At 45.5% G+C, this 19,191-nt stretch overlaps 1 protein-coding gene across 5 annotated transcripts in view; it reads right to left on the bottom strand.

The window, feature by feature from the left end:
• Positions 1-15: 15 nt before the first annotated feature.
• The window catches only part of TBC1D31 (TBC1 domain family member 31), a 59,952-nt gene continuing 40,776 nt past the window's right edge, over positions 16-19,191 (bottom strand). For 4 of the 5 annotated variants that reach the window (XM_084750991.1, XM_084750990.1, XM_084750993.1 and 1 more), the window contains 9 exons: positions 18,698-18,930; positions 17,637-17,789; positions 15,538-15,673; positions 12,732-12,824; positions 9,943-10,083; positions 8,683-8,877; positions 6,735-6,870; positions 2,294-2,389; positions 16-357 (listed from right to left, as the gene is read on the bottom strand). In XM_084750991.1, coding sequence (XP_084607117.1) covers positions 224-357; positions 2,294-2,389; positions 6,735-6,870; positions 8,683-8,877; positions 9,943-10,083; positions 12,732-12,824; positions 15,538-15,673; positions 17,637-17,789; positions 18,698-18,930 — 1,317 coding nt within the window. In that variant the 3' untranslated portion in view covers positions 16-223. The remainder of the gene's footprint in view (positions 358-2,293; positions 2,390-6,734; positions 6,871-8,682; positions 8,878-9,942; positions 10,084-12,731; positions 12,825-15,537; positions 15,674-17,636; positions 17,790-18,697; positions 18,931-19,191) is intronic. The other variant, XM_084750992.1, reaches the window with a different exon arrangement.

Here is a 19,191-nt window from a genome sequence, read left to right as displayed (position 1 = left end):
AAGAAGACAGCTGGCTTCAATAGTTACCAAAAACCTTTATTGTGAAAGGTCCCAGAAGGCCTTTACAAGCCAAAAGCATAAAAATTCAGCAGAAAACATAATTTTATAGACATAGCTCTCTATACAAAAGGCTGACCTTTATAAAAAGTTAGAATAAATAATTGAAAAATCAGTGCCACTGATTTAAAAAAAGGTATCTGATCGTTTTGCGGTGAAATGCCTTCTATGTCACCAAAAGATGAGGAGACTGACACCTGTTGCGAGCCCGGGCTGCGAGTCTCTGGCGAAGATTTCGCACTTTCTTGAGGACATCATGTTCTGTGTGGTTCCATTCTTCTGTTTTCTTACTTGAAAAAACTTGAAAGCGAAATTTAGAGTTATTATCAGCAGAGTTTTCTGATGCACTAATAATATATTTACTTTCAGTGAGATTATGTTATAAAAATCAATAACAAAGCCAGAACACTAATAGTTTCTTGAACAAAAAGCCAACCATATAACCCAATCCTGTGCGGTTTCATTTCCCAGCCAAGGGGCTTTGCTGTTGCTGCAGTTGAGGATGGCAGAGGAGAGCTTGCAGCTCTTGCCTACTGAGCACACGCCATATGTATAAATTAAGTCCAAAGCCTGGCTGGGAAGCTGAGCCCTTCAGGGCAGTGCACATCCTACTGTGATGCTCTCTGGAAAGGAGAAGGGACAGACTCCAAGTCATGAGCTGACACGCACTCCGCAGCCACCTCCAATACAGATATCCTAGCAGCAGCTGGTGGCAGGGGAGTCCAGATCAACACGAAAGCAACTCCTGCTGGAGTTTACACTGCTTTGTCCTGACTGAGGGGATGGGAACGCTGCGAAGGAGGGAGTACCCTTTACAGAGTTTAAATAGCTTCAGTGTCTGAAAAGGATTTCAGTCCCCTAAAGAAGGCAGCCTTTATGCTTTCATTTCGCTGCCAAATAACCTGAGCTCAGCTGGCTCCTCCTCATCACTCTAAAATGCAGATTATCTGGGTGTGAGGCTAAGCTCCAGCTGGGCTGCTGTGTGTGGTCCCCTCTGCAGGCTGGAGGGGCAGGGCTGCGCAGCTGCATGAGTGGAGCAGTTTCAGGCGGCCTGTTATACAAAAAGAAAACATCTAAGTCTGAAAAAGGGAAAAGGTTTAATTCTGGCGAGTCTGAGTAGAGACCAGTTGTGACCCTCTTATATTACACTGGACTCCCAAATGATCTTTGGTTTAATCACTCTTCTGGGACAGAATTTACAGATGCACACAACAACTCAGCAAAAACAGTTCACACAATGTTGGAATTTCATGCCTTGTCATTAGTCATACCTCTCATGAAGCTTGTCTTCTGGAGATCTTGAATAAAGGTTTTGTTTTGTTTTGTTTTGTTTTAAGAGAGCTCAAGAGGCATTTAAAAAAAAAATCAGTCGGGCAGTGGTGGTGTAAGCCTTTAATCCCAGCATTTCGGGAGGCAGAGGCAGGCGGATCCCTGTGAGTTCGAGGCCAGCTTGGTCTACAATGTCCAGGACAGCCAAGGCTACACAGAGAAACTCTGTCTTGAAAAACAAAAACAAAAACAAAAAACAAACAAACAAAAAAAACAAAACAAAAAAAAAAGAAAAAAGCCCCCAAAACAAATAAATCAAAATTTGCCTTATCTACACAACAGCTTTACTGGAAAGCCAGTTAAAAGTCTAGTAGACTTTCTTGTCTTCCCCTTATTATATTAAAAATTATTTATTACAAATTAGTTAATTTTGGTGACACCCCAGGCCTCACATTGATAGGCTGGCCTGGCCTGGATCTGCCTGCTTAGCTTCCCTAGTGGCTGGGATCACAGGCCCGCATCTACAGGCCCCAGATCCTGAGTTACTGACTCTCCTGAGATATGATTGGCTCCTTTATGGGCCAACTCAGGATCTCATCCTATTCCTACCCTGCTCTGGGCAACAAGTCTCCTAGCCAGCCCCAGGCCATTCCCACATCAGTCACGCTTCAGTCCTTCAGGCAGGCGGAGTGGAGAGTTCTGGGTCTATGGTACTTGTCCAGTCAGTGTCCCACCCCGCTCCTTAGAGGAAGCTAAGGAAATGGAGTCACATGATCTCTGTCAAGGCTGCTCCTCATCCTGTCTTCCCCAGCAGAGCTGCGATACTCCGACTGTCCACATTCTGGGCTTCCTGCTACCAGTGCCCTGGGAAAACATTATCTACTAAAAGGTACCTTTAGCCTCCACTCTGCTTAAATATTGTGAAATGGAAAATAATAGCCAGAGTCGACCTTATTGATCAACTTACTCGGTGTTGAGGGATCCGTTTCAGAATCTTGACTTAAATGTGAGGTTTGGGGCAAAGAGGTTGAGGCCATTTGTTCCCTTTGTAAGCAGGACACTTCTGCAGATAGAGAGAAGAGAAAAAAGATGTGTGAGAGTGAGCAGAGGCCCTTTATTAATGACAAACAGGGCTTGGTAACTCACACTTGCACAGGTGGTTACCCTCCCCTTCCTGTCTTGCTCAGGGAAGAACACTGCTGCCTTTTAGCAGACAGCGGAAGTGTAGCGCAGGGACAAGAGCTGTGCAGAAGCTCTGCTAATGGCTTTTAAGAACATCTTCAGCTAGTACAAAAGGGCAGCAAATAGTTAAGAGGCAGACATCAGGGGCTAGCAACATGGCTTGGTGGTAGACCACCAGCCCAGCACGCATACAGCTCCAGATTCCTTTCCCAGCAAAAGAAGATGTCAGGGGCGATCCCAAATACTAAATGAAGAGACTGTGGAATGTATTAGCCACAGCCACTGAGAACCACTGTGAGTGCATCAGAGGCAGGCGGGTGGCTTAGCCAGGCGGGCTACCACAGCCTAGACAGCGCATCACAGGTAATTCTGATCAGAGTAGTGAACACAGCAGCCAAAACCCAGGAGGCCTGCTGCTCATTAGCCCCACTCCTCACCTCGCAGTTCACACAGGGCCGAGGAGATGCTTAGCAGGTCAAACCTGACTATCAGTGTCAATCCCTGGGACAACACAGTGGACAGAGAGAACCCTCTTACAGCCATGCACCCAGTACAAAATGAAACAGAAATTAGCATCACTAAACCACACTCACCTTCAGCTGTTTCCCTCTCCCCCAAACCCCACTGCTCCATGTCTTTTGGATATCAGCATCAGCATCAGCATCAGCATCAGCATCAGCATCAGCATCAGCATCAGCATCAGCATGGCCACCACCACCACCATCATCTTTTCTGTCTATCGCCCAGCCTAGAATCCACACTTAGAAGAACAGGGCTCACTGACTCACTGTGATGTCCACCCCCCACTCCACCTGCTCTTGAGAGAGTTAAGTGGAGTGTTTTACTTTGATGAGTCATTAAGACAATGTAACTGCCAGGTAACTAAGTTGAACTGGTATGATGGGATAGCTGTCTTAGAGGCAGCTAATATAATCTGCATTGCTCTAAGGAAGACCTAGAAAGGAAGAAAAATCATCAAAAAAGCTTTACCTATGGGAGGAAGACGGTGCCATGTAACAAGCTGGCCAGCTTCCAAATGTCTCAGTATAGGTGGCTGCCCCCCACTGCCATGCAGAGGATGGGCTCTGGCTCCCGTCACCCACCTTTCCAGAGCTGAGACCTGCCTGCTCGTGCCTCTCACTATCTTCAGGAACCCATGCTGCCCACTGCTGTCTGACCCATCATCTCCAGAGGCTGGTCAGCGACGTTTTCCTGCTCAAACAAGCCCTGGCCATCTATCTACCTTGAGATCCTGCAGAATCTCTCGCCCTGGCTGAGCAGACTCACCTGTGAAGCTAGGCTAGCCATCGCTTCAGCCCTACTCTGCTGAGCCACTTGCTGCACCCACCGACTCAGAGCACCACCACCGATGCAGTTCTGCATGAGTGGACTTAAGACAGTCTGCAATTGACTGAAAGATGCTCAACCTGACATGCAAACATGTATGGAATAAAGAAGAAGTGCCTACGCTTTCTGTGTGGCAACCTGCTGCTTTTCTGCCCTCAAAGCACATTCTTTAAGGCTGTGCGCACATGGGTACGTGGATGTGCAGGCCCATGTGTCTGTGTGTGTATGGAGGACAGACACTAGTATCTAAGTCTTCTTCCATGCTGTCCACATTTTATACTGAGGCAGTCTCTCATTGCAATCCAGATGTTGTACAGTACAGCCATCCACGGGCACTTACAGCCATCCACGGGCACTTACAGCCATCCACGGGCACTTACAGCCATCCACGGGCACTTACAGCCATCCACGGGCACTTACAGCCATCCACGGGCACTTACAGCCATCCACGGGCCTGGGTTCTCTGCTGCAGCTACCTTAACAACACCACCAAGGCAGGCAACTGCATACCACTGCTGAGTTATGCGCATCAAGTTTTGGGAGGAACAACAGGACATAAAGCCACAAAAATTCTTAAGAGAAAATGCTGTCAATATATGTGTATGTTTCCCAAACAGGCCCAGAAATGCCAAGTGGTTGGAAAACAGCATCATACAATGCTAGAACTGTAACAAAATTCCAGAACCCCAGTCTATAATATTCTCACTTTACAAATGGGAAACTGGAAACTTTAAAAAAAAAAACCAAAGGCACACATTTCCATGGCTGTGGCTGTGTGCATCCCCATGAACTTGGGCCAGGCTCCTAGGGCACCTGTCTTGCACTTGGTCCCCTGGTAGTCCAATTTGTTCACCTCTCCCAAGTGTCATCTCGTTCTTCTAAGCCCTCCCTGTTCTTCCTTCAACTTCTAGTATTTTTGGAATCTGGTCCAATGGCTCCATCTGGTAACAATGTTTCCCAGTGTTAGTTTATTATTTACTATTACTTTGTGGAGGAGGAGGAGGAAGTGGTGGTGGTGGTGGTGGTGTGTGTGTGTGTGCGCGCGTGCGTGTGTATGCGTGCATGTGTGCATGGGCACACAAGCTGAGTGAGTGAGACTCAGCATCCAACTTTCAGGAATTGGTTCTCTCCTTCCACTATGAGTTCTGAGGAACTAAACTGAGGTTAATAGGTTTGTGCGGGAAACACTTGGATGGCTCCCAATGTCTTTTATTTTTGAGGAACTGTTTATTGATATATAATTTATATATCATAGCCTTCCTTTTATTTGAGACAGATTTTCATGTAGTGCAGGCTGGCCTTGAATTTCTGATTTCCTGCCCCTAAACTCCCAAATGCTGTGATTATAGGAATGTGCCACACACTTGGTCAATTCATCTTTTTAAAGTTAATAATTTGATGTTACTGATAAATTCAAAGTTATTATATAATCATCGTTACTAATTTTAGAACATTTCATCACCCACCCCCAGTAAAATCCCATGTCCTTTAGCAGACATTTCCCGCCACTTTCGCAACCATTCATCCACTCTTCTCTGTATAAATGTGCTGTCCCTGGCTAGTTCATTAGGACAGGCGCTCACAGTGTGCATCGAGCCTTTCAGAACTGGCTTCTGTAAGCAAATATATGGTTTTCAAGGCCAACTATTCTGAAGCATGGCACATTCCTATTTATAGTAGAATAAGATTTTACTGTATGGATATATTCATTCTCTTTCCCCTCAAATTTCACTATGTGGCTCAGACAGACCTGAAAGTCATGTCAGCCTGCGCTTCTTGAGTGCTTGGATTCCAGGTATAGAGTTTGAACATGTACTCTGTAGACTATAAGCAGGCTAACTGTACCCTGAACGAAATATGTACCAGTGGAGCTGTTGTTTTAAAATATAATAAATCATATATTATAAAAAAGCTGATAGAACAAACTGCAGTAAAAGAAAATTTCCTCATATCTGTGCTTTACTTTAGAATGTTAAATTGTAATTTTCATCTAAAGTTACATCTGTCTGTCTGTCTGTCTGTCCGTCTATCCATCCATCCATCCAGTACATGTGTGTGCACATGTGGAGGTCAGAGGATGACAGTGGGAGTGAGTTCTCTTCTTCCATCATTCAGATCCTGGCAACGCAACACAGGCTATCAGGCATGGCATCAGAGGCCGCATCCACGGACTCATCCAGCACAGGAGAATTGTGAGCTTAGATGACCGGGTGCAAGCCTTACCCTACAACTTACCAGTTAGGGCCTAGCAGAAGGCCCTGCGGTGCTTTAACACACTGTTGTTCTGGAGCTGATTATCTGGCAAAGCACATCTCCTTAGGACAACTAAAAATAGCTCCTAGGGAACAGAGCAGACTCCAGGATATTAAGGGAGCACCAGAGACACCACGGGTGCTAGAGGTTCCCTTTCTTCTTCATTGGTTGCCTGGTGAGTTCCGTGCTGGGCCTGAGCCTGAGCTTCTCACTCTGTCCCCAGCTCAAGGTGGCTTTCTTGACAGGAGCTCTGTCATATCAATTCTACCTCTGCAGCCTACTCTTCCTTTTACCCCTTGTCCCCGCCCCCCCCCCCCAAAATAGCATTACCTTTTAGCCAAGCATAATTTGAATGAAAGCAGCAGAAGAGAGCTGCAGGGTTTATTCATGGTAACAGAACGTGCTTTTGTTTTTGTTTTGTTTTGGTTTTGGTTTTTCAAGACAGGGTTTCTCTGTGTAGCCTTGGCTGTCCTGGACTTGCTTTGTAGACCAGGCTGGCCTCAAACTCACAGAGATACGCCTGCCTCTGCCTCCTGAGTGCTGGGATTAAAGGCGTGCGCCACCACCGCCCGGCTGGTAACAGAACATGCTAAGGAACCTGTAACGGCGCAGACCCCGACACTCACCTTTGTTCAGTGAATCTCCATGTTCCAAAGCTGCGCTGGTCTCCTGCCTTAAAAACCACTTTCTAGAGGCATCCCCAAGGGCAGATGCTTTCTTTTCTGATTGCAAATGCAGCTGCTTCTCTTCAGCTTCCTTCCACTGCACACACGTGGGGCAAAAAGACTGTTAGTGATTGGAAACACACACTACTTTACGACAATAGCTCCTTCATTTTCCTCTACCTTTCTCCTTTATAGTGTGAAACACACAGGGCCTGAGTGGTACTGTGGGACTTGGGGTGCCTGTGACTATGTAAGAACCCCAGAGCAGAGGCAGGACTTGCTAGCACACGAAGCACACAGCTGGGTCTTAACCATCCCAGGGAAGCAGCAAGCCCTTTTCACAGGTTCCAGGCTTTATCAGACTAAGCTAACCGATGGGAATTAGTTTCCATTTAATGTGAATGCTATGCCTCAGTTACAAAGACTACAACATCCAAAGGATTAATTTTTTGCTCGGCTCTGGGACACACATTAATTATAAGTCTAGTAATTTCTACCAGCAACAGTCTTTCCCCCTATGAGAAAATTCATCCTAAAATGAGTTCAGAGAATGACTAAGGAGTTTAAAATATCCAGATATGCTACATACACAGAAACACATACAATTTTTGTGATTAAAATACCAACTCATTAAATACAAATTTAAAGAATCTCAAAATCAGCTGTGGGGAGGTGGCACATGCCTTTAATTCCAGCACTCCAGGAGGCAGAGGCAGAGGCAGAGGCAGAGGCAGAGGCAGAGGCAGAGGCAGAGGCAGAGGCAGAGGCAGGTGGATCTCTGTGAGTTCAAGGACAGCCTGGTCTACAAAGTGAGTCCAGGTTCAGCCAAGGCTACACACAGAAACCCTGTCTCAAAAAACAAAAAACCAAACCAAACCAAAAAACCCTCAAAATCTGAGGTCAAAGGATAGCAGAAGTCATTTCCCTTCTACTGGTTGGGATGCAGAGTTGGCCTGCTTTGCCAGGACCACGCAACAGTAAAGGGAGCTTTAGAACCCAGGTGCTGGACACAAAGGATTGTGTAGGAGACATGCACACAGAGGCGCTCAGTCTGCTCTCAAATCATTATTATATCTCAAGTGGATTGCACCAAAGTTTACGTCTGCTGAGATAGCGCCAGCAGTCCTTGCCTTGAAGACAGGGCTCCCACCACAGTGCTCCTATGGCTAAGGATTTCAGTGTACTGGGTACCGCCCCATACCCCAACCTTCTTCCCTGTCCTTGAATAAAGAGTTGTAAGACAGGTTCGCACACGGGAGTGAGGCAGGAGGGAAGTGAATCTGGGAAAGGGTGGTGAGGGAGGCTCCCAGATCAGCAGAGGCCTCAGAAAGGCCACTTCCCTAAGGTCCCAGAGCGGCTGGGTCAGCCAGCAGATACACAGCTGTGACTCTTCAAAATCTAACAGCTGTGACTCTACCATCATTCAGTAGCGAGCACGGTGGGAAGATGACAGTGCAGTCATGATACTGACCATCCTCTTCTCAAAAAGATGGACACGTCGGTCCATCCTCTTCGGAAAAAGACAAGCATTTCCATCCTCCTTATAGTTATGCTACTTTGGGTTTTGCTATTACTGGCTCCTGTGTCCACTATTTAAATTCTTTCTACACTCTAAGTTTAAAGAGAAAAGTAAATTAAGGCAGCAATATATACTATAGAGTTAAAAGAACAAACCCAGAAATCAGCAAGCTGAGACATAACAATATAAACATCGGATTAGAAAGACTTCGGATCACTCGTGAGTAGTGTCAGTATTAGACGATGCTCCTGAATAGCACTTATCATATTTTGATCATTTAATGGGGGAGGGGCGTAACTCAGTGGTACCTGCCTGCCTTGTATTTGTAAGGCCCTGGGTCCAAGCCTTAACTGGCAAGGATCTTAAGCAGAAGTGTGTAGTTTCCCTTACCTTCCTAGCCTCCTGCTCCCTCATGGCGTTTAAGACTTCTGTTTCTCTTTTTCTGTTCTTCTGGATGAGAGCGGCAACCTCTTGGTAGCCCTCACTGCGCTGTAGGTCATCACGTTTCTGTTTGTGTAAAGCCTGAATCTGCCAGTCAGCATTGAGGCAGGCTTGCTCAGCCTTTGTCAAATTGTCCTCGATTACCTAAAACAAGTAAGTTTGAGAAACAAGGTGAGATCATGAAAGATATGGACAATAGACATCCATACACTGTATCTGAGATTGACTTACTAGCCTGGGTGGCGTGGTACAGTCATCAGGGTGCTAAACTGACTTCCAGGCCCCATCATAAACCAATCAGATCCATCACCAGGGCAGGGCAGCCGGTCCTTTTTAAAAGTGTGTGTGTGTGTGTGTGTGTGTGTGTGTGTGTGTGTGTGTGTGGTGGAGGCTGTGAGTTCAAGGCCAGCTCAAGGTTACACTGTAACAACAGCAGCACCAGTAAACTCCTGAAGTGGCTCTGCTTCTTAGCCAACACTGAAAATTTTCCAGGTTAGAGAAAGGGCAAGGTTCAACAACTTCTGGTTTTAACACCCTGAGAAGCAGTAAGAAAGCCCCTTTCAGATGCACAGAGACCTGGAAGAAAAACACAAAGGTCTGGTATTCTAGAGGAATCAGCTAAGAGACTGCTGCAGAAGGCTCGACCTAGGCCCCACCCACTCAACAGTACGTTAAAGGGACCTCCCAGAAAACTCTTCCTGAATGTCTCATGTTCTATCTCCATCTACTTCAGCTAGTGCTTCTCAAAGGGCACTTGATAAGAAATGCTGAAAAATAACTGGATTTTTTTCATTAAGGACTCCAAATACATAGTATCCTCAAATCTGGTGTAACCCCTCACTTCACACCAGTGCTTCCAATCCTGACCTGACCATCCTCTGTTACTGGGTAAGCTGAGTTTTCCACAGAGAATGCTTTGGAAATGTTTATATACCAGGCAGAAGCCCGAGGTCCTGCGACCTTGTCCTGCCTGGACGATTCCAGGGAAGAACACAGCAGCACTGAATAACGTGTAAGTTATTAGCTCTCCTATGCTTTCTTCTACATCTTAACAGTCTCATGAAGGTAAGATGCATCTGACCAATACAGTCAGCACCTGAGTACAAAGCTCTGGGCAGCTAAAGACCCAGACAAACAAAACAAACAAATGAATGATTGCAGCTCTCACAAGGCCAGCTCTAGGCTCACCGTGTGAGCCAGGATGCTCACCTTCCGAGCCTTCGTGCTCTCCAGCTCGTTGCTTTCCAGCAGCTTCTGGAACATGCTTTCTTCAAGAGCCACTTTCCGCCTATGGGCATCTGCATCTGCTCGAATTTCCTTCGCCGCAGCGTCTTGTCTTCTAGTCAGATCCTGTTGAACACAAAAGGACTTTGCTTTGTTCAGGCCCCAAGGAGAACTGTAACTTTGTCATTGTCAGAGTACAAAGGGAACAGTGGTGGCTTTGATGACAGCTGCAGGTCCCTGAAAAAGCTCTCCACAAATGCGGTGAGAATGGCAAGCAGCTCAGAATCAGCTTCTGTATTCTAGGAGTTAACAGGTGTGTGGCACGCTAGGGACCATGTCTCAAGAAGAAGGGATCCCTTCCCACCTCACCCCCAAGCTCTGCATCAGCCTTTGAAAACCAGACGCCTTGTCAGACTGCCCTGGAGACTGTGTGTAAGTGCATATGCAGACCTGACACTGGGCCCCAACTCTCTCACTCAGGTCATCAGTGAAATTTCACACAATCAAAAAGTGAAACTGAAGTTAGGATTGTGAGCTGCCTTGCTGAACGATGAGGGTGCGGCCACTAGTTCCCCTGGGCTTCTCAGCAAGTACCAAGAGTCTTTGCTTCACACAGTGCATCATTGCTCAGCTATGGAAAGAATGAAGCACCAAATTATGCTATGACATAGATGAACCTGGAAACACTGTGCCAAGTGAAAGAAGCCAACAGTAGAAGACACTGTGTATGTGTTGCATTTTGATGGATAGGCAAATCCATAAAGATGGAAACTAGGTCAGTAGTTGCCAGGGGTGGGGAAACAGGAAGCGATGCTAATGATATGGTGGATGGGCATGTGGAAAGCAAGCAACTTCCATCATGATCTAAGTTAGAAAGGCAGACACAAGCTGTATGTGCCAATTGTCTCACTAACCATTGCTCTTACTAACAGTATTGAGATTAAACCCAGGGCCCGTGTGTTCTACCAAGTAGTCTACCACCTGGACGGGAAGGCCTGGTGGCACTCAGAGGAAGGATAGCAGGCTACCAAGAGGAGACTTGATACCCTATGAGCATATACAGGGGAAGGAGGTCCCCCTAAGTCACAGTCACAGGGGAGAGGAGTAAGGGGAAAGGGGGAGTGAGGGAGGAATGGGAGGATACAAGGGATGGGATAACAATTGAGATGTAATATGAATAAGTTAATAAAATATATTTAAAAAATATAGGCCCGGAGTTACTTCTATTAATATTTATTTATTTTAAAGTGTGTGTGTGTGTGTGTGTGTGTGTGTGTGTGTGTGTGTAGTGCAGGTGTCCTCAGATGTCCTGGGATTGGAGCTATAGGTATCTACGAGCCACCTGATCTCTGATATGCATGCTGGGAACTACACTCTGGTCCTCTGCAGGGTAGCATATACTCTTAACCACTGAACTTGCTCAGTGTGAGAACTATAAGAAATTTCAGGCCCCAGGAATTCTTTCTTAAACATTTTCTTATGTCATGTGTGTGTGTTTTGCTTGGATGTATGTATGGGTACTGTGTGTGTGCAATGCCCATGGGGGCCAGGAGAGGACGCTGGAGCCCCTGCAGCTGGAGAAACAGATGACCGTGAGCTGCTCCGTGGGCGCTCTTAACCACTGTGCCATTGCTCAAGCCCCCGGAGTTACTCTTGACCCCGAGATGTTCTTTTCTAATGACCTACAAGCAGCTTAATGACTTTTACAATTAGCTAAATATAAAAAGTTTTCAGTTACACGCAGAAAAGGTGCATGTACAAAGATGTTTATTGCTAAAACCTGTAAATCTCAGGCTGGGATATAGTTTGTTGATAGAGCACTTGCCTAGCATGCACAAGGCCATGGGTTTGATCACTAGGACCATAAAAAAATTGTAAATCTTTTAAACATTTAAGATGTATTATTTTTATTGTATGTGTTTGGGTGTTCTGCCTGCATGTACTCAAGTGCACCACATGTGAACACACAGAATGCCCACAGAGGCCAGAAGAGGGCACTGGATAGACCATCCCCCACCCTGGTACGGGAGGGACAGAGGGTTTTTAGCTGTATATATGTGTGTGTGTGCGCTGGGAACTGAGCCTGGGGCCTCGGAAGAACAGCCAGGGCTCTGAACCACTGAGCTGTCTCTCCAGCCCAAACATTAAGCTGAGCTGCTGGCTCAGCACAGCTACTACAGATGCTAACTATAAAGATCCACAGCCATTTCAGAAAGAGAACTGCATCGTCCTGTTTAGTAACAAAATGTTTTTCTCAAATAAAAGCCTGCATTAACAGCTCTTCTCAATGGCAAAAACTGAAACATACACCTGCACCACACGTTTGGTTCCAGATAATTCAAATGTAAAGCACTTTCCATTTCTTGCTTTGTGTTCCTGCAATCCCTAAGGTGCAGGGAATCTCCCTTAGTTAAACACTCGCAGGAAGCACTTTGGATTTGGGAGGGCACCATGCAGGTGGAAAGGTGCTGACACGAGAGATTTCAGACTCAGGTCTTCAGATGGGGTGGTTTCAGTCACTGTCACACAAACACAGGGGAGCTAAGCAAACAGGAAGGGAGAGGCCTGAGGCAAAACCTGGGCAGATGTGCAACCACACTGCGGAGAACCAGGGTGCGTGAGGTATACATCCCGACATTGGCTGATTTACAGTCCTGGGTGACATGATGTTCTGCTTGAAGGGTAAATAAAATGAACAATATAAAACCACAACTGAGTGTAGTCTGCAGTGGCGGGAGGGCAGTGCTCTCCTCCACTGGAGGGCTGCTTTCTACCTTCTCGTAAAGCCGCTTCTGTGACTCCAGTTCGAGCTGCCTCATTTCCAGGTCTTTGGCCACGGCCTCAATTTCTTGATCTCTCATTTGGACCTAAGGACAAAGCACAAGCTGTCAAGGCCCGGAACAACTCACAGCACAGTTTTTAATGGATTCAGTATCTTGTACCCTGTTGTCCCATTAACAGCACTACAAAAACAACAGCCTGGAACTGGGTTCAAAACAAAGTAACTGGCAACACGGCACTCTCCTGGGATCAGGGCTAGCCTGGGTTAAGCTTAAGGTTTTTGAACAGCAAGCGTAACTGCTAATGCCCAATGAGCAGGTGGCAGCTCCTCCCCACTACAGAAACCAGCTCGCAGTTACGGAAAGCCAGGCAACAGGAAGCTGGGGTGGAGTGAAACAACATCTTATCTTACTAAAATAACGTGCTTAATTAAAAAGTAAACTTCTGAACTTGTTATAAATTTGACTTGACAACTAGTAAGTCCAGGCTGACGTTTCCCGTGACCTGTCTGTGTGGACAGTGGTCATCTGGAGGTCACTGTCCACCAGTTTGATTATTTGGGGCCTCTCAAGACAAGGGGTGGCTGGGTTAGGCACTCTCCACAGAATCGCCTTCAGCATTTGGCTGCCTACAGACCCAGTTATTTTCAGGGGTGAGACTAAAGTAAGCGCTGTGCATTTGGAAAACAAAACAACAAGACTATAACCAATCAACTATCGATCCCCATCGATTCATTCAGCAAGCATTTCATGACTGCATCACTGTCTTAGTCACTACCAGATATTTCTACTGTTGATTAGAGCACACTACTACATACAGGGCAGAAGCAGCAAAAATGAAGACACCGTTGGCTGCAGAGACACAGTCAAGGGGTAAAATAAACACTGCAATTGACCTTAAGGAAGTGATGGGCAAGCACTAGCTAAGCGGAGGCCTGAGCCTGAAGCAGCACGGACAGGGGAAGAGAGGCCGGGCACGCAGCACCCTGCAGAGGGGCCACGTACAGAGTGAATTAGATTATGAATTGTCAGAGACACAAACAGCTGTACAAAAAGATCACACGAGTTTGTGAGCAGATGTCCCCAGTCACGTCCACAGGTCCCCATTGGAGCGGGGGGGGGGGGGGGGCAGAGCCAAGGCACAGCTCTGGGGTGTGCAGGGGCCTCTGCTGCTGCTGACAATGATCAAGATGCCTCACTGTAGGTCAAGAGGATTTGGCATAAAGACAGAGTTCTGAGCATGGATCAGTTTTGGGGAAGAACATACATTTTTTGTTAGGAATACAAGGCTAATTAACTGGATTCACCAGATAAGGTAATTTAAAAGAATTTTGCTGATTGTAAAAGCCAACTGAAATTAATTAGCCTTAAATAAGAAGTATTAAATTAAATGCTTTACAGGACTTAAAATTTTAGTATTTTATCAAAACTAGGTTTTAAGCTTTAAAATTAATGCATAAATTTAGTATAATACTAATGAGAATTTCAGTCGATGGGGGAGATTCAGAAGGATGGAATGCTCTGTTGGGAATATAAATATTTGAGAATAGTGAGTCAAATAAGGAGGAAGAACAGTGATTGGCGACCAGGCCCGTGTTTAAGACCCACAGCTGCTGTCACTGTCTGGTGCTGGGCAGGAGCGGAAGGGGAGAAGACGGGGTATACCGGCAAGTCTGTGTAGTGACAACCTCCTCCGCAAGTGACTTCATTAGCACTCAACAGATGCTGTTGGGACGATGGCATGCCTTCTAGGTAGAGGCACGCTTGGTCTCTAACTCACTCCTTACGTTAATTTTCAGATAGACCCGGGGCTGGCAAACCTTTTCTACACAGTACCAGATAGTGAATACTTTAGGCTTTGGCAGCCACAGGTTTTTGACACAACCACCAGCCTTGTCAATAATTTAAAAATTAAGACACCTTTCAAAACAAATGACACTATGAACATTTTTAAGAGATAGGACCAGCTGGAAAGAGTTACAACAGACAAGGGTTAATATGCCAACCACACACAGCATGGTAGCTACCATTGGGTGTGACTGTTTGGCAAAAAGCAAATTGCAAAGGCAACTGAGTGCAGGCTGCTACCTATACTGTTAGAGCTGTCAAGGTCAATCTGGAGACATCTCCTCTTCAGAGACTAACCTGAATTTTGTCATTAGAAAAAGGTTAATCATAGTCTTTTCATGTGTTTCTACAGGTGGAGGAGGAATTGTGTTTATATTTTCCTACATTAATGTAAATTTCCATTTGCATTCTATTTTTGTACCATGTTTTCAAAACAGCTTAATGTCTTTCCACACTGCTTATATGTATGTTTCTCCTTATTGTGGCTGTATAGTATTTCATGGGTGGAAATGCCATGGTTAACTTAATCCTTTGCACTGTGTGTTTAGGTTACTTGTAGTGTTTTGTTTTTACAAAGGGTACTATGCTATATATTCAGAATAAATCACTTACACTAAAAAACCCATACCCCAGACATCTCAGCTTTAAAATCAAGAAAGCACAGAAAGGCCAGGTCTCTAATTCCAGATGTTCTGTGTGGGAAATTCTTTTTATATTGTCCATGTATGAATTTCTATAATAGAGACTCACTCTCCTAGCTCACAACCAATAATTGGCATACTTTTATTTCTAGAGAAATGGTCATTAAGCTGACTAATTTTCTTGGTATAAGAGCAGGTGAATGTTAAAGTAAATAACTTTAGTATTCATCATGGACACTGGCATCATTATTTAGTTTGAAGGTGCTCGCTACACAAGAGTAAAGATTTGATTAAGATGAAAGCTGATAAACCTTTCTGCCAATCTCATCCTCCAGTCTGCGTAGCTCCATTTCACGCTGATCTTGCTGAAGCTTCAGAAAACGTCTCCTAGCAGCGTCCTGTAAGTGTATTTCCTTTATCATCAGTTCTCTTTTCACAGCAGCCAGCCTGAAAAACAAATTAGATCAAAGCACTTTCCAACACACCTTTTTTTGTTGTTTTTTTTTGTTTTTGTTTTTTTGAGACAGGATCTCTCTGTGTTAGCCGTGGCTGTCCTGGACTCACTTTGTAGACCAGGCTGGCCTCGAACTCACAGCGATCCACCTGCCTCTGCCTCCCCAGTGCTGGGATTAAAGACGTGCGCCACCACGCCCGGCCAACACACCTTTGATTTTTCCTTCACTGAGTTCCTTCACTGTTTGGATACATTGTATCCACTGCAACACACCTGTGTTTACAACTCATAAACAAAGTTAGTCCTCAAGGCTGCTGTGGTCCTTGCAATTGGCCATCTTTTCAGACTTGACCTTCCAACTGTCTGTCAGCTACTTTCCCAGTGAGGGGATGGAATCCAGGGGCAAGTGCTCTGACACCAAGCGGCAGCCCAGAGCTGTCAGATCATCCCAACGCAAGAAGAGACACTCTTCAACCAGAGGGCAGTGACCATAAAACCGGTACAATGGCATACACATGGTACCCATGTCCTTTACTGTTTTAGTGGAGACATCAGTTCTGTAATTGCTTTTAACTGCACGTAGAGCAGCAAATGTTCTTAACCACCAAGGCATTGCTTCAGACTCTTGCTAAATATCTTGTTTGTTTGTTTGCTTGCTTTGAGACAGGGTCTCACTGTGTACCCTGGCTGTCCTGGCTATCCATGAACTCAAGAGGTCCAAGTGCCTCTGCCCCATAAGTGGTGGGATTAAAAGCATGCACCAATACAGCTTAGCACTGACAAACTTCTAAACACCATAGGAGAGAAATGATTTGTTTCAATTTGTTGGATCAGATAGTTATGTTTAAAACATAATTTAAAAGAAAATCACATTGCATCAAAAGTGATTTTTCCAATGCTCTATTGCAAAGCATTTCTATCTACCATTAAGTGATTTTTTTAAAAAAAATAGAAACAAAGTCTTACTATGTAGCCCAGGCTGGTCTAAAAGCCCACAATGAAGGCCAGGTTAGCCTTAAACTGGCAATCCATCTGCCTCAGCCTTCCAGGGTCTTAGGCTTACAGGCATGAATCATGCCTGGCTTAGAATGAATATTTCTAAATAATGTTTTTCAAAATATACTAGCACTTATATTACTTCTGAAAATTCATGCCAAGGGACCATATTCAAGATTGCTTTAGAATTAACTTTACTATATGTAAGCTTTTCCCCCTCCAGTGGCATATATACTTTTTATTAATTTATATATTTGCTTAATGGAAATTGTACTGGGTAATTTTACATACAGTGTTCTAAGCAAGAAAAGGAGAGGAAACAGAACTTATCTGACTCCTGTTCTAGGATTTCCACAGCAGTGCACTGAACTGACTCCCGTTCTAGGTTTCTCATAGCAGTGGCCTGCACCTGTGTCCCTGGTAGACCATGTGGACTGCACCTGTGTCCCTGCTAGGCCATGAGGACTGTACCTGTGTCCCTGCTGGGTCATGAGGACTGCACCTGTGTCCCTGCTAGGTCATGTGGACTGCACCTGTGTCCCTGCTAGGTCATGTGGACTGTACCTGTGTCCCTACTAGGCCATGTGGACTGCACCCTACTAGGCCATGTGGACTGCACCTGTGTCCCTGCTAGGCCATATGGACTGCACCTGTGTCCCGGCTGGGTCATGAGGACTGCACCTGTGTCCCTGCTAGGCCATATGGACTGCACCTGTGTCCCTGCTAGGCCATATGGACTGCACCTGTGTCCTTGCTGGGTCATGAAGACTGCACCTGTGTCCCTGCTATGCCATGTGGACTACACCTGTGTCCTTGCTGGGTCATGAGGACTGTACCTGTGTCCCTACTAGGCCATGTGGACTGCACCTGTGTCTCTGTTGAGCCATGTGGACTACATCTGTGTCTCTGCTGGGTCACAGGGACTGTACCTGTGTCCCTGCTGGGCTATGGGGACTATACCTGTGTCTCTGCTGGGCCATCTTCTCCTCTTCCTGTAAAAGAATCTCTCTTCTTGTCTCTTCAGCTCTACGGAGTAGCTCTTGCTTCTGGTACCATGCCTCATCCTCAGCTCTCTGCTCATCCACTTCAGCTTGCATATTTTCAACTGTCTGCCTTAAGTAGGTAATATTTACAATTATGAAAATGCAAACAAGAAAATGAGGTAATTTAGTTCAAAACAACCAAGATATAAAATCTAGAACCTGGTAAAGGGTCAATATGTGGTTTTATTTGTAGAAATAGGAGAAATTAGGCATGTGGAGACTGAAGCACTAACCAAGGACCAGACATGGACTAGACCTAGACCCTCTATACATATATACCCAATGGGAGGCTTGGCCTCCATGTGGGTTCCCCAGAAAGGCGATGGGGGCTGTTTTTGACATGGACTCAACTGTATGCCTTTCAGTCACTTTACCCTGGTGTGGCTGCCTTACCAGGACACTGTGAAAATGGAAGTACAAGGTGCTGGTGAGACTTGAAATGCTGAGGCAGGTGTGTGTGTGTGTGTGTGTGTGTGTGTGGCCTCCTCTTTTCTCAGGGGCAGGGGAGTGGGCATAGGGGGATGAGGGAGGGACGGAGGGGAGGGACTAGGCAGAGAGGAGAAGGAAAGGAGCTACAATTGAAACGTAGAGTGAAAAACTAAATAAAAAATATATCTATTTTTAAAAAGATTCCTCTAGCCTTCAGATGCGGATTGTATACATGTACTTTATAATTCAAACTGATTTCTCACTAAGAACGTTACTTGGGGCTGGAGAGAAGGCTCAGGGGCTAACTAAGGTCATGTGCTCTTCTTGCAGAGGACCAGGTTCTTCCTAGTACCCACTTCTCACAGCTCATAACCACTTGTAACTCCAGGCGGCCTGACATCCTCTGGCCTCCATGGGCAGCTGCACACACATAAGCACACAAGCCCATGCAGGCCCACATACACACACACATAGAAAAATAATCTAAAGAAAAAGCCTCTCTTATTTATAATGTCTCCTTTTTATGAAGAGAAATTATTCCATGATTACCTCTCTCTCAAGAAATCCAATTCATCATTCCTTATCCTTTCTCGTTCTTGTGTCTGATAGTCCACAATAAACTTTGGATATTGATTAAATATGGGATATTGCCCTTTTGTCAATGCAACAAAGGCGTCCAGCATGCTATCTGGATGAATGTCAGCAGGCGTGGTCTCCATGAGGTGATAAACTTCTCTAATTACAACATTTATATCCAGGTTATTCCGATGATGAAAAAAATACTGTAAGAAAACTTGATGTTTAAGTCTAGGGTTACCCAGCAAAACACGACTAAGTACCCAGAAGCAGCAGCAAAAACGAGACCACCATGGGATGCAGAAATACACGCAAAGGGCAAGGAAACAGAGCAACTGACCTTGAGAAAGTTATGGGGGAACACTAGCTGACGTGAGGCCTGGGAGCACACAGAGGAAAGAGGAGGCTCTGTGGGGTCCAGTTACAGAGCATGGCTGCTTGTGTCATCATTGGGTAATAGCTTAGGC

Source organism: Acomys minous, assembly GCF_964271855.1.
Source record: "Acomys minous genome assembly, chromosome: 12".
NCBI lineage: Eukaryota > Metazoa > Chordata > Mammalia > Rodentia > Muridae > Acomys > Acomys minous.
Note: the sequence above shows the minus strand (reverse complement) of the source record. Positions and strands in the feature narration are given on the sequence as shown.